The sequence below is a fragment of the Hoplias malabaricus genome, chromosome 6 (assembly GCF_029633855.1).
Source record: "Hoplias malabaricus isolate fHopMal1 chromosome 6, fHopMal1.hap1, whole genome shotgun sequence".
Lineage (NCBI taxonomy): Eukaryota > Metazoa > Chordata > Actinopteri > Characiformes > Erythrinidae > Hoplias > Hoplias malabaricus.
In genome coordinates, this window is record NC_089805.1 from 6,719,702 (window position 1) to 6,735,888 (window position 16,187).

A 16,187-nucleotide genomic window follows, 5' to 3' on the forward strand; every position below is an offset into this window, starting at 1 on the left:
ACAGTGAGAGAGAGAGAGATACAAATCGAAAGAAAGAAGCCAAGCAGGAGCTGAGAATGTCTGAGCTACAGTTGGTTTAAATTAGAGAGACAGACAGTGTCCATATTTCAGTTTAAAAAAGCTTTATTTTCATACTTTGTTGCCAGAGCAAAGTAAGGGTTAACTGCTTGTAGCTGAAAATACTCAATAATATTAAGCATTGGTTGAGAGGTTCCGATTAGAGACTGGAAATGTGAAAGGTTCTGGTACCGTCTTAAAGCTAGAGCATGTTATTTTGTATAAAACACCACCCAAACTTGTTTATGAAAATATACAACAACCCCAGCCTTCAGCCCTCCTTCAGAAGCCACTCCCTCAAAACACATGAGCACAGACTGCCTGACTACAGCTGGAGGAGTCCACGACAGAGCGCAAAGCACCGTTTTCTACTCTTTCTTGCCTCTCTTTCTTTAGCAGGGGAAAGCTGTTGATGTGAATTCTCTCACCCGCTTTTATCTATGTGTGTGTAACATCGCGTGAAGAGCTCAGCATATGTGCAGATGAGTTTATGACAGAGCATACGCATGTGGGCAGGTGGTGAGGTATATAGATAGACATCCAAGCATTCACTCCGAATGGAAGGTTGGTATTGGTTGCTGAGAGAGAGACAGAGAGAGACAGAGAGAGATGGGGGTCCTCTAGGAGGGTCATATGGATCTGATCAGGTTTCACTGGTCTCTGCTGTTGTTCTGGGGAAACCACAGGTTCGCTGAGTCACTCTCACTTAACACACACCACATGGCGCTCTACCTTCAGCTCAGATCCACATTCAATACACTACAGCTCTACTACTCTCTTTCTCTCTTCCTCTTCTCCCTTCTTGTTTTCTCTCTCCCTCTTCTCACTCCCTGTCCATTTATCTGTCTTTCTCTCCTTTTCTTCCCCTTTCCCTTTCTCTAACATTCTCTCTCTTCTCCCTTTTTTTGTTCTTGTTCCCATTCACATTCTTTCTTCTTTCTACTCTCTCTCTCTTGCAGACAGACCCTCTGACGTCTCCTTTTTTCTGTCTCCCATTTTTTCTGTCTCCCCCTCATTGTAATAGCAATGAAAGGGTTAATAACAGTTTCTAATGTTTATGTGTGACACCGAAACTGGTCCTCTGTCCAGTTCTTTGTCCAGTGTTTCACAGATGTCAGTTTGAAGGCCTCTAACTCACTGTCTCTCTCTCTAAAACCCCCTTGGACCTCGGTAAACAACAAGGACCAGCCTGTGGCCAAGAATCAACACACACTCTAACAGACACAACATTACAGCAGTGTTTTACTGGTTTAGACAAAACTCAGGACCTCCATAATTAATGAGTCTCCCTTTTATTACAGCTCCTAATCGGTTTTGTGAGGTGTGATGAGCTGGGATAAGGTGGACTGTGGGAGGAAACCGGAGCACCCGGAGGAAACCCACGCAGACACAGGGAGAACACACCAGCTCCTCACAGACAGTCACCCGGAGGAAACCCACACAGACACAGGGAGAACACACCAACTCCTCACAGACAGTCACCCAGAGGAAACCCACGCAGACACAGGGAGAACACACCACACTCCTCACAGACAGTCACCCAGAGGAAACCCACGTGGACACGGGGAGAACACACCAACTCCTACCCATGATCCGGCTGTCTCTAATAGATTTCAGTGTAGTGTTATAAAAGCTATTCTGTTTTCATTTTTTTATTAATGGGTTTTTATACAGAGGGAAAGAAAGGTGGCGCTGCAGCTCCAGAGTCTTTGAGTCCTGGACTTTATCCTGACCTCGGTTCACTGTCTGAGAGGAGTTTGATGTGTTCTCCCCGCTGCTAGGTGTCAGTGTAATGGCCGTTTAATAACTTACAGGAGTAAATGGCTGCTTTGTCCTTTAAGGGCTACGCAGACCACAGAGCTGGACATGCAGGCGGATGGTCATCTGGTGTCCACGCAGTTAGTCGTACAGTGATAAAATGAACTACAAATAGACCAAGCGAAGGCACGGAACAGAGCAGGATAAATATAGTCGACCATACAGGGAATTTCACTGATGTGTTCAGAGCTGCGTTCACACTCTCGGGGCCATTATTCTTTGTGTGTTTCATTTGAAGATAACTGAGCCACAGCTTGTACACACACACACACACACACACACACAGAGAGAGAGAGAGAGACAGAGAGGCGTATACACACAGCGTGACCCACCCATGTAGCATTCAGCAGCTGCAGAACAAAGACTCACACACACATACACCCACACACACACATGTGAAACAGTAATTAGCATGTCCCGAGCATGAGGCCTCCCTGGCGTAGGTGCTGAAAGATTCCTGAAATAATGGAGTGGATAAAGCTCGTTATCAAGCCAGAGGAAAAGCAACAGGGAGTGTGTCAGGAGCTCCAAGACTGAAATATGTGGACTAATCAGAGACATCATGTTAGACTTGAATTCTGAGTGTGTGTGTGGGTGTGTGTGTGCGCGCATTTAGTGTGGAGTGTGAATTCTGAAAGTACAAAAGAGTTTTTTTGTGGTCAAAAATATGACACACACCACTTGTATGATCTCCATGGGAAAGTGGGGACCCAAATCACTCTAGAGCACTGGTACGTGAACTTAAAGCCTTCATGCTCTATGCTAACCGTTAGCCAGAGCGGTATGAAGCCCCCCGGTGTTGGACTTGGCAGCAGTGGGTCTGTACCCCCGTTGTGACGCAGCTGTTTGTTTATTAAATCTTTTAGCCTGAAACATCCACACTGACTATAATTTATCGGGGTCTTTTGTGAAAGACATGTTACAAACGCTATCAGCCCTACGCTAACAATGTATGCTAGCTCTTCATTAATTAACCCTCATATACGAAGGTGGTGAGTGATGGAATTAACGACAGAATGGACAGTGGATTGATGAAGACTGGGTGAATGATCATTCATCTATTAGCTGCTCAGTGGCTAATTCATCATCATCATGATGTTGAATCTGTTTTATAGCTAATGCACTGGACTCATTTGCTGAACACCTTTGCCCCTCTTAGGTGGGAAATAGGACTGAGCACTGCCCTCCGTCTCCAGTAGATACAATCGTAATTAGATTAAACTGAACTGTGAACTGTATTACAGCTCTTATGTTGCCATATATGTATACACATGCTGCACATTATAATTCATTCATTCATTATCTGTAACCGCTTATCCAGTTCAGGGTCGCGGTGGGTCTCTACTAGTGTGTCTATGGGATTTCCAGTTCTATGCTCTCAATAACTTAAAGGAAAACAGTCATTGAGTTTGTGTGATGTGATGTGTGATGTAAGTAATGGCGAATTTCCACTGCATGGTACGTACAATCCTCTAGTCTATTCTAATTTAGTTTTTTCATTAGGCAAATTAGTTACCTGGTTCATGAGACCGGCTAAATGTTTAACTCGTGGTTTCAAACGAACCGAGGAGGGTCTAAAATGCGATGTGTAAGCCTTGCAGAGCTCTGATTGGCCAGAGACTTGATCACTCTACATGATAAATACAAATACAAGACGCAGACATCCAGCCCAGACTAGCCATTTAAAAAAATGTTCAATCTCCAACTCACACTGTGTTCTTTCGGAATATTACAAAAAATGTTCATTGGATTGGTGCCGAACAAAATAATCCAGTGAGAGCTGGACAGTGCAACTAATAACTGAAATACTCTACTGAGCATTTTGAACAGATACAGAACAGATAGTGTTAAGTTTTGTTCAGTCCCAAACAACAACAACAAGAACAAGTGAATACACAATGATTAAACAATGCTTAATTTTACCGCTGCCATCCCAGTAAACAAGGAACGTCCCTGGACGTTCAAAATAGGTCTAAAAGTAGTCTGTTCATCAAGGACACATTTTAAACGTCAATGGATGTCCAAAATCCATCTTAATAAGTTAGTTAAGTGGTGACCAATTAATAACGTCAGTGGACGTCCAAAATGCTTTTTATACAAGTTATTTATTTCAGGACCAATTAATAACGTCAATGGACGTCCAAAATACGTCTAATAGTCGTCTTTTCAATGTCTGTGTTTGGACGTCTTTTCAACTTTCATTTTCAACCTTAAAAGAACGTTGATTAGACGGCAGTCATTACGTTATTTCAACGTTGAATCAACGGCTAAATGTTTACTGGGCATTGTTGTGAATCCAAAGCTCACTGTTCCCCTTAGAGGTGCTGTTTTGTGATGTCACGATCTACGTTTCAGGGGAAGCTGTGGTACTTGAAAACCAACCAAAACGAGTAGTGTAGGTACCATGCAGTGGAAAGAGCAGTACTGCTACATGGGACACCAATACACTGGAAAATGGGAGAGTTCATGCAGCAGTGTGTCCACTGTTAGAAAGGCTTGTTTCTGTAATCAATTATTCTATTAACTGTTGGATTACTGCCCTTTCCTATTTATTCTACCTTTTTCTAATTGAAACAAAAGCCACATCGCCCCCTATACTTCATGTGGTTGTATTGCATTGTGTCCGAATGGTCATGTGTATATTACTGTAGTTATATAAATATAAATATAGAATTTCAGTAGGAACACTGTTGTCCTTTATACTCATAACTGACAGTTTGTTTATCTTTCTCTCCCTCTCTTCCGCTTTCTCTCTCTCTCTCTCTGTCTCTCTGCAGATTTCTCTATAGTGTGCAGACGGTGCAGCCATGTTCAGGAACAGCTTAAAGGCGCTGCTGAGCGGAGGCAAATCCAACCGCAAGAACCGGAACAGCAGTGAGTCTGGTTTATTAAGAAGAAGCGGCAAGCTGAACTTAGATGTGTTTTCTGTGTGTTTATCAGTATACTGTAGTCGGCATCATGTCCTAATCAGGAATGCTTCCTTCTCTGAAATAATATCCCATCTTCTAGTCACATAAGAGAGAAGCTGTGTGTGTGTGTGTGTGTGTGTGTGTGTGTGTGTGTGTGTGTGTGCGAGGACAAACGCACTAGGTCAGTTTGGACTAAATGGTAGACAGAGCAGTGTAATGCAGCTGCGGTTAATGAGGCTGTAAGCTTCTGTCTGCTGCCACACACTGTTGTAGCCACGGTCAGCTGGCCATTTTAATTAGCCGAGGCCAAATTGAACATAATTTGATAATGTGTGTTTGTGTTTACAGAACTGGAGTAAATATGGTTCACGCCAAACCCTGCGTTGTTTGTGAACTTCACTGAATGAAACACACACAAATGCTCAGTACTCAAACAGTAGCTGTCTTTCTGGCTGTGCAGGGGGACAGCTTCAGCTCCTGTGTGTGCCACAATGGGCCCTGTGTGTGTGTGTGTGTGTGTGTGTGTTGACTCAGCAGCCCTTCCCTTCCTCCAGTATGCCAATAAGACTCCATTCACACAGTTCTGATAGCTCAGCTTTGTATGCTGCTGAATAACACAGTGTATATGGCCAGAAGTTTGTGGACACTTGCTTATTCAACATTTGTTCTAAGCAGGGTATAAATAGGTTTGATTCTCTTTGTTGCAGTTAAAGCTTCTGCAGTTCTGGGGAGGGTTTACATTACATTTTGAAACATTGATTAGGCATACACACTTCAACCAACATCTAAGACTGAGTTGTGGAGGAAAAACCCTGCTGAAAGCCATGGGAGGAGGCTAGCATAATCGAAACAGCGTAGCTCTCGTAATGTAGTATAGTCATGCCAGTGCAGCTCACTGAGTGAACAAATCAATGTTTAATCGCCCTGAGGTAGCTTTTGGAGTGGGACTTAATTGCCCCACAGTAGCTCAATAAGCAGGTATTATGAGGCTTAATCACTGCTGTAATATTCCCTATCAGAACTCAGTCATTCATACATACAGAACTGTCAGCCATTTTGTTTTTCAGTTTTCCAGTGGGAGCCAATCAAAAAAGGGGGCGTGTCTGTATGCTACATAGAAATTTATCATGTTTTGTTTATAAAAAACAAAGTAATATACCACTATCATACAACTGAAGATCTAGTGTGTGTGTGTGTGTGTGTGTGTGTGTGTGTGTGTGTGTGTGTGTGTGTGTGTCTATAGTGAGATTACTTCAGCTGTGTTTGTTTTCTTCTGGCGTCTGGCTGGGTAAATGCAGGGGCGTGTCTGCGTCTGAAGCTTTATTACACACACACACACACACACACACACACACACACACACATACACACACACCCACACACACAGACAGTTTCTCACTTAAGTCCAGTTCTAGCTCTAACACTCTGAGTTCTCTCTGTTCCAAGCTTCAAACTCTAGTCAGACTCTTAGTCGCACTGTTCCCTCACACCCTGTAGTTTGTCCCTGTGTGAGCTTCATAATGAATCTGACTCATGCTCTCTGCTGTCTGTGCATAGTGTGAAAGAGCAGTCGAGATCTCACCAAGCTGAGCTTTACCACGTCATTACTGTCACAGACAGTGTGCTACAGACGCACATGAAGCCAGTGGTGGCAGAAAAATCTGTTGGACAAATGTGCTGAAGCATTGGCCTTATCCTCAGAAGATCACAAGCTTGATCCCCGGTGTTCCCTCAGCCTCCCACGTCCAGGGTTTCGCAAGAGAACACCTGGCCTTGCCATTTCTGTGTAGGTAGGACGAACCATCACTGATCATGGTGATAGCCAATGCAGATGTGTGTATCACAACAGATATAACCTTTGTGTTAAAATGGCACATTCTGTTGTCAAATACATGTGTTATACACTATATGCAAGTGGAGGTGTCTGGGTTTACATAAAGGAGACATATTCAGGCCTTGTTCAGATGTCTGTGGCATGCTTTGTTCAAAACACCACAAGGAACAAACAACACACCAGCGTTCTCCCCCTGTTTAGAACTGGTTTCAGCAACTCTTCCTTTAAATGAGAATGAGCCACAGCACAGTTCAGCGCAAGAACCCAGGAGTGAGGAGCAGAAGCTGTGGCTGTATAGCCATTTTCACTCTGTTCTCTTGTGTTTTCCATATTTCATCAGTACTGTTATTTCTCCACTGTTGTTGTGTTATTTTGACCTTTTTTGATTGGAGAAGCTGTTGCAGCAGGTAGTGTCGCAGTCACACAGCTCCAGGGACCTGGAGGTTGTGGGTTCGATTCCCGCTCCGGGTGACTGTCTGTGAGGACTGTGGTGTGTTCTCCCTGTGTTTGCATGGGTTTCCTCCAGGTGACTGTCTGTGAGGAGTTGGTGTGTTCTCCCTGTGTCCACGTGGGTTTCCTCCGGGTGACTGTCTGTGAGGAGTTGGTGTGTTCTCCCCGTGTCCACATGGGTTTCCTCTGGGCGCTCCGGTTTCCTCCCACAGTCCAAAAACACACGTTGGTAGGTGGATTGGCGACTCCAAAGTGTACATAGGTGTGAATGTGTGACTGTGTGTGTCTGTGTTGCCCTGTGAAGGACTGGCGCCCCCTCCAGGGTGTATTCCCGCCTTGCGCCCAATGATTCCAGGTAGGCTCTGGACCCAACGCGACCCTGAACTGGATAAGGGTTACAGATAATGAATGAATGAATGAAAAGATTTAGGCAGTCCACAGGACAAAAAAAACTTTTTGAGCGGTCTTGTTTCACAGTTTGTAGGTTGGTGGGCTGCAGATCCCTAAATAAATATGAACATGCACTGAATTTTTTTCAAATCACGTCAAAGCAAACTGTAATCAGAAATCTCATTAAATACTGTAAATAATTATTAGTTTAATAAGTTGTGAGGTGTTCAGTGTGTGTTGTCCTTAAGGTTTATCAGAAATATTTCTCAGCCCCATTCCGTAACGTGTTCCACTGAACTGTACAGCAGATCATCAGTAATACAGTTGATTAATCATACAACGTGCTGGTGTACTAACCACTCACTGTGGGTTGACATATTCTAAATTTAGGAGCCTGGATGTGGAGGCTGCATGCTGCAGTTTGGGGAGAAGAGACTGACTGTTCTCGTTTTACAAAAGCTACACGGCGGCGGAGTAGCACTAGATCAAATCATCACCCTCTGGGCTTTTGTGGCTGCAAGCCTTAGTCCCGCGTGCAGTAATGGTGTCAGACAAGGGAGGCCGTGTGCCAGTGACGCTGGGAGAAATGCCCAGAGCCATTTCAGAGACTCAGCCGTGGCCTCCTTACCTCGTTTTGCTCTCTTACCCACCCCTGAGTGAGCGTGGTTTCAGAGAGCATCAGGACCCGTCTCCCGGCTTCTCGAGAGGGTGTTCTTTCGTTCCCCTTCAACTGCTTTCATAAGTGGCTCCTTTTTAAACAATGCAGCACTATGTTTTTGCGGTTGGGGCCGCTGGGTTTTTTTTCATTGTCTGCTTCACATCACAGCTGTATTGCGTTTTGCTGCTTTGATCTCTCCATGAGAATGGAAGATTCCCACAAGCTTTGATACAGCGCAGTGTCTAACCACTGTTCCTTCAAATCTGAGGGGTGTGCTGCACGTGTACAGCTCCCTCTTTAGTTCCTCTACAATATTGCCCTCACACCCTTAATGTGTTTGCCATAAATTAAATCTGCACAGCAAGCAGCTCGTTGAGCGAACAAGAGGGATCATGCTTCATGCCGGAAAATGCACATGTTGGCGGGACGATTAATGGTTCGCCTCCAGACCCCTGCAGGGCCATGAGAAGAATCATAACAGTCTGAAGGCTGTCAGCTGCGCTGCACTGTGCTCTACAGTGCATGCTTGAATCCTCACCCCTTATAGTTCGCTAATACAGATACATCTTTAAAGCTTTTATAGTCTTCATAGAACTGCCTGATGTGAGTTGGGATACTCTGGATCACCAGCATATTAGCATAAGCTCACCATGCCCAGTGACAGGCTTTGGCAAGGCTATAAAGTCCTGGAGCATTTGTCTCGGGAGCAGTGGGATTGCATTCGCAGAAATGATTCAGCACATTTATAATGACGAAAAGAGTGTTTCTAACCTTGCTGATGGGTTAAATATTCTGTATTAGTCTTGTTTACACAGTTTTCAAGACTGCATGACTTGCTGAAGTACAGTAAAAGCATTAGCATTAGCAGCAGCCATTTTGAATGCCCAGATTTGAGGATTATTTAGTAAAAAAAATCAATATTAACAGAGAGAGAGATTGAGAAATGCAAATAGAAAGTTTAATGTAAGAGTGTACGCTTCAGATTAATAGCAACATTAGCCTTGTAGCCTGAGTACAAAACTGAATATGCTGCAATTTTAGCGATTTGTTTAGCTAAACCTCCAGTGGGGCCTGGAGGTTGTGGGTTCGATTCCCGCTCCGGGTGACTGTCTGTGAGGAGTTGGTGTGTTCTCCCTGTGTCTGCATGGGTTTCCTCCGGGTGCTCTGGTTTCCTCCCAAAGTCACGTTGGTAGGTGGATTGGCGACTCAAAAGTGTCCGTAGATGTGAGTGAATGTGTGTGTGTGTGTCTGTGTTGCCCTGTGAAGGACTGGCGCCCCCTCCAGGGTGTATTCCCGCCTTGCGCCCAATGATTCCAGGTAGGCTCTGGACCCACCGCGACCCTGAACTGGATAAGGGTTACAGATAATGAATGAATGAATGAATGATAAAGTAATGGATGTCTGCAAGAAGGAGTAAACTCAAGGAGTCAGCAACTGTCCAAAAAGTCAGGCCACCTTGCTTTAATCTTAGGCACATGTTAATAACCAACCAGCCATGTTATAGCCAAAGCGACAAAGTCTACAGCCTCCATAATGGAGCAGTTAATCCAGCTCCTCTGTGTTCAGTGCTCGTGTTAGGCTGGCTGCTTTGGCAAGGACCGACTTGGCCTGCTAATTGCAGGCTTCTCTCTAAGCAGAGCTTCAGGAATCCTGTCAGGTTCAACAGCGAGACTAAAGAAGCCAATCAGGCACAGTGCCACTGCTTACATTTGAGAGTGAATTAGACCTGCAGAAATGGTTGATGTTTATAGCGAGTGCGGTATGGCTCGGTTTAGTGCTTTTGCTCCTTCCATTTCCATTTCTTGTGAAATTACATTGAGACAAGTCTACACACTGAAGTTCTGCACACCTGTGGATAACTGTCCATCTCTAGTGTAAGGCACAGTGGTGTACGAAATCATGTCTCACTGTCAGAGTCTTTTTTTAACCCATTATAGCTGTAGCTAAGATGTCAGTGTTTCTGTTATGCTTTGCCACATTGCAGATCCATCAAATAGCAACCAAGTGAAAGAAAACCTCATGAGCTGTGTGTTTTTCAGGCAGTCATCCAAATGATCAGGGTTATGCATTTGCTTTCAGCACCTGTTCTGCTTTCTACAAAGCATGGAATCAGTTCTGTCTCTTTTTATTTATTTTTATTTTCATGGCTTTTTGTGGTTAGCCTTGGGTTTGATTCTTATCCCAAGAATTTCCACTGTTTTTTTTTCTTGAAACTGATTGGATCCCTTGATAGCATGATTGTGTATCCGTGATGCAAGAATCTGTTGGTAGCAGTGTTCTGTTTGAAAGAGATGACAAACCTCATGCTCACACCAGCTTAGTTTTTTTCACCAGCAGTCTTTTAATTGCCACTTGCTAATTTCCTTTCTCACATTCATCCACTTTAATTTATCCCCTGGGGCGGACCTGGAGGGGCCTGGAGGTTGTGGGTTTGAGTCCTGCTCCGGGTGACTGTCTGTGAGGAGTGTGGTGTGTTCTCCCTGTGTCTTCGTGGGTTTCCTCCGGGTGACTGTCTGTGAGGAGTGTAGTGTGTTCTCCCTGTGTCTGCATGGGTTTCCTCCGGGTGACTGTCTCTGAGGAGTGTGGTGTGTTCTCCCGGTGTCTGCGTGGGTTTCCTCCGGGTGACTGTCTGTGAGGAGTGTGGTGTGTTCTCCCTGTGTCTGCGTGGGTTTCCTCCGGGTGACTGTCTGTGAGGAGTGTGGTGTGTTCTCCCGGTGTCTGCGTGGGTTTCCTCCGGGTGACTGTCTGTGAGGAGTGTGGTGTGTTCTCTCTGTGTCTGCGTGGGTTTCCTCCGGGTGACTGTCTGTGAGGAGTGTGGTGTGTTCTCCCTGTGTCTGCATGGGTGTCCTTCGGGTGCTTGGGTTTCCTCCCACAGTCCACATGAATGAATGAATGAATGAATTTATTCCTTTCCAGTCTTCTTGCTGATTTACCATCCTATGACCGTCTTTGTCCTAGCATGCAGAGATCCTCTGGCCTACTGATGGACTCCATCTGGACAAGAAATCATCAGAGGGATATTACATTCAAACCCGCTAATATGGCTCTTGATGAATGAATGGAAACATGATGCTAACTGGCACTGTTCATTACTATTATTAGCATTAGTAGCATGGTAGAGTAACTATGTTCATGGTCACAAACCCTGCACTGAGATCTATGTTAGACTGTATCTAGCGTGTTGCCTCACTGGCCTTCCACTGATGCATATGATTGAAGCAGCCAAGGACTTCGGAAGTTAATTACTTGAAGCAGGTCGTGTAGGTTGTAACTAGACTATGCAGGAAGTGAGACCCCCAAGATGTATGTGGTATATATTGAGGTATATTAAATCTAGAACCTTTTGCCACATAATAGGAGATACATTTGTTCTGGCTAGAGTTACCCCTATTTCTTATCCTACCATACTACTTCCTTCATCCATTGGAACAACTTCACAGAGTTTGCACGGACAGTGAGCACCGAAGCCCCAGGAGCCTGGATTCGCCCCATTTTTTCATGAACCGTAAAGTAGAAAACCCATTCATTAGAAAGCCATGCCAGTTTCCTGCTTTTTAATCTGTTTGTTAATATCTTGTCTCATTTCAGCTACTTGTCTGATATTCAGAACCATTGTGCAGAGTTTCACATGGTTTGCAAAGAAAAATATAAAGATATGAAGAGATAAAGGGAAGCATGCGCTGTCCCATTTAGTGCAGACCTGATTATGTTGATGCCTTTGTAATTATAGCTAAATGACTGCCTCCCCTGAAGCGTGGTGATGTAGACATTTAAGGACATTACCCTTCCCCTCAAGACAAGAGCTGATAATGCCTCCTTTGTCTCATGAAGCAAAACCCAGCATGTGGCTGTTGGTGACACTAGATCCAAAGAGATGAGGTAAAGAGAACAAACTCAGGAGTTCCTCATTAAAACCCTTCCATTGTAATGCTTTTCTTGGACCATCTACATAGCTACAGGGGGAGGTTCTCAATCCCGTTTGTTTCTCAGTAATCCAGTCTCCGAACAGTGTTCCAGCAGATGCAGAAAGTTGTTGACTCTGCAGGAGGAGTCCAAATGACACAGATTAACCCAGTGTCCCGTGTTTAACTAAACACACAAGAGCAGACTACTTCAGTACTCACTGAGGTGAGGGTCAGGTAATGAGTTATTGTAACATTTTAACATCTGTGTTAAAATATTGTAAAATATTTTCCAGGATAATGTTATATTTATTAAAGGCTGTTTATATCACATTGTATATGAATGTAACTACCTAATAATTGATGTATGATTTTCAGCAGTGTTCAGTTTCCCTTTTTGCCAAGGCAGTGCCTATCTTCAGAAGCACACTCTTATGTTTGAGTAAGGTGTGTGAACCCTGTGGCAGGTAATTACAACGCTGTTGACATTTGCTGTTGATGCCTCAGAGGCTGGTACCTTCACAGCCCTGGCTTCTGCTGTAAGTTTCAGTGTGTGTAAGCCTATGCTGGTGTGTCTTATTATTCCAGTCATGTTTTTTAGGGAGCTGGGCAGAACTATACTGACCCCAAGGAGCTCTAGGGGTTTACGGGCAGTTGACAACAAATTAAACATGTGGTTTAATTATGTGGAAACAGCTCTTTCTAATATTTATGTATTAGGCTTACAACGTTTTAAAGCGGTTTTGTGTAAGAGTATAATTCATTCATTCATTCATTATCTGTAAGCGCGTATCCAGTTCAGGGTCGCGGTGGGTCCAGAGCCTACCCGGAATCAATGGGTGCAAGGCAGGAACAGACCCTGAAGGGGGGCCAGTCCTTCACAGGGCAACACACACACACTCACATGCATTCATTCACAAATTCACACCTATGGATAATTTTGAGTCGCCAATCCACCTACCAATGTGTGTTTTGGGACAGTGGGAGGAAACCTGAGCACCCGGAGGAAACCCACGCAGACACAGGGAGAACACACCACACTCCTCACAGACAGTCGCCCGGAGGAAACCCACGCAGGCACAGAGAGAACACACCACACTCCTCACAGACAGTCACCCGGAGGAAACCCACGCAGACACAGGGAGAACACACCACACTCCTCACAGACACCGGGTGTGGGACTAAAACCCACAACTTAAACCAAAACACAAACATACTTTTTGGAAACAAAATTATCCCCAGGAATAGACCAAATTACTGTCTGTGAGGAGTGTGGTGTGTTCTCCCTGTGTCTGCGTGGGTTTCCTCCGGGTGCCCAGGTTTCCTCTCACAGTCCAAAAACACACGTTGGTAGGTGGATTGGTGACTCAAAAGTGTCCGTAGGTGTGAGTGAATGTGTGAGTGTGAGTGTGTGTGTGTGTGTGTGTGTGTTGCCCTGTGAAGGACTGGCGCCCCCTCCAGGGTGTATTCCCGCCTTGCACCCAATGATTCCAGGTAGGCTCTGGACCCACCGCGACCCTGAACTGGATAAGCGCTTACAGACAATGAATGAATGTTTAAAATATGATTTACAATTACACATTACACAACCAGTACACCTAATATACATCTTTTTTCTTTCTTTCTGACTCTGGTACAGTCCCTGCAGCTCTCTAGTCCTCTCAGTAGGAACAGTGTGTATAGTGAGAAAAGATCACAGTGGTCTGTATAGGAATCTCCCAGACACCATGCTGTATAATGCACCACTCCAGTTTAGCCACAACACTGTAGGCCTCCCTTTGCAAGACCTTTCTGTATGTGTCATCACTTCTGAGAAAGGAGCCGAGTCACTACACTGTGAAAAAACATGATACTGCATTGTTGAAGGTAAGCTAGGTACTTTGTGGTTGCTTCTGTGCCGCTGAGTATTCTGTATCATCCGTGTCTCTGATTTTCAGCAACATAAACTGCCCCCCCCCCCCCCCACCCCTCTCTGTCTCTACCCACCCAGCCCCCCACACCATTGCTCCTTCTCTAATGCTTTCAGTGGTAAGTGAAGGTACAGTGGAGAGTTTGTGCGGCTGAATCAGTGGGTAGAGAAGGGGGTGGAACTGAACACATACAGGAGAGGTTAAGAGAATCTGTGTAGGGAGAGAGGGAGGGAGAGAGGAAGAGAGAGGCAGCTGAATAGTTGTTATCGAGTGGGAGAGAAAGAGATGAGAAAGAGGGTGCGTCTGTCCGCCTCGCTGGTGTGCGCGAGTGTGTGTGTATGTGTGTGCGTGTGTGTTGGGTTTGCGCATGCGTGCTACCTGACAGTCCTCCTCAACACTGCGGAGAGGTCACTCTCTGTCATTTCAGAACCTCTCCATCCATTTCTGCCTCTGCCTTTTTCGCTCCTCTGGTACTGTATCCGCTCCTGGTTCCTCTTCTTCTAGACGTCTACCATGGTGCAGAATGTTTGTCAGCTCAGGGAGGTGAGTGCCAAGGGTTCCTTTATGAAGATGTAGTGAGCAGAAACTTTGGGAGCTCTTTTGGGATGGCTGGTATTGTTCAGAGGCAGAAGGATAGAGGAGGAATTCAGTATGAAGGGTGGTTTAATTCCGTGTGATTGATATAATGTTATACAGGGTCCTTCAATCACAGCCGGCACCAGTGGGCTCTCTTATACATTTGATGTGAGAACAGGAGAGTGCTGAGAGTCTGATCTCACTCACATTTGTGCTGAGAAATTTTGGAGGGCTCTCTTGGGATCACTGATAACGATGGCAGTGGGATCAGAGCAAGGAGGAATTCTTTAGGAAGATTACAGCTCACTTGATACGAGAGGTGTTGTGAGGCTGTGCAGTGGAAATTTTGCGTCTATAGTTTGATGCAATGCCATTCGGAGTCCTTCAGTTAGCAGCATAAACGTACCTGGAGGCAGTCGACTCTCTTACACATTAGATCTGATTTTAGGGAGAAGTCTGATGTCAGGTACGTACTGAGACACTCTCGGGGGCTCGTCCGGGATGGCTGCTATTGATAACTTGCATTTTGAGTGGGATTCTTTCACAAGATTTCACATTGCAATACAGATTTCGGTCCTTGTGTATGAAACGGTTATTTCAGTTTGGTGCAGTGCTCTTTGGACTTATTCAGACATCATTGTTTAACCCTTTAGGCTCCTGTGGATATCCTTATACACTACTGATCTCATCAATGTCCATGACGGTATTGACTGTCATACAGCAGACTAGGGTTCCGTGTCCTCAGGCATGACTCATAGTGTAATTTTCACCTATATCTGTATCATGATTTAAAGGAGGTCCTAGATCAGAGTGTCTTCCAGACGCCCTAAATGTAACAGACTATGTGGAAATGTAAACAGCCAGTCACATTCATGGCATATATTCCGTTTTAATTTAAGTTTCATCCAATTATCTGTGATCTCTAATTCCATCCCATGAGCAATGCATCGTCACTGGACTTGCTGGTTGACACCATGCCGTGTGATGAGGGGAGAGATTATCTCACCCATCCACAGGTCAAATAGTGGTGTCTCAGGACTCCCAGCCTTGGATAGCTGAGGCATAACTGGAGATCAACACAGCGATCTCCTGATGATTTGTGCTCATAGTACATTCTTAGTACTTTTTTTTTTATTATTATTGAAGCTGTCTGTGAGATGTTCCTTGTGTCCACAGTCGGTGCATGAGTGTTTCAGATTCAATGGTGGTGGATAACTATCCAGAAGCTCACTAATAATGTTTGGAAAGTACTGTAACGCCAAGTATTCAGAGCCTGATTAGAAACAGAAGGGCATTATTCAGTGCTGGGCATTCTGACACACACTTATCCACATACATCTGCTAACACCCAATATGCTCTCGCTCACACTCAGCTGCATGCTCACTTGCACTAATATGAGCAAGCACACAAAACCCTCAGTCAGTTTTACACACACACACTCACACAAACTTACTCACACTCTCACATTCTCTCACTTTCCTCCCTATCTTTCTCATCCCTCCCTATCAGCATTACTCGCCCACTCTTTGGTCTCAGCGGAGCGATAGAAACAGAGAGATAGCAGGGTGGGCTCAGGTTGGTGTGTGTGTGTGTGTGCTGTATTTGGATGAGTAGGCTCTCTCTCTGTGTGAAAAACAGTGCAGTGCTATACTGTTTGGTGGAGACGCTGTTGTCCAGGCTCC

General features: G+C 44.9%; 1 protein-coding gene across 1 annotated transcript in view; it reads left to right on the forward strand.

Annotated features, from left to right (window-relative positions):
• LOC136699427 (protein TANC2-like) overlaps positions 1-16,187 on the forward strand; it is a 122,388-nt gene that overhangs the window by 90,326 nt on the left and 15,875 nt on the right. Inside the window, exon 3 of the mRNA XM_066674131.1 lies at positions 4,653-4,749. Coding sequence (XP_066530228.1) covers positions 4,683-4,749 — 67 coding nt within the window. The 5' untranslated portion in view covers positions 4,653-4,682. The remainder of the gene's footprint in view (positions 1-4,652; positions 4,750-16,187) is intronic.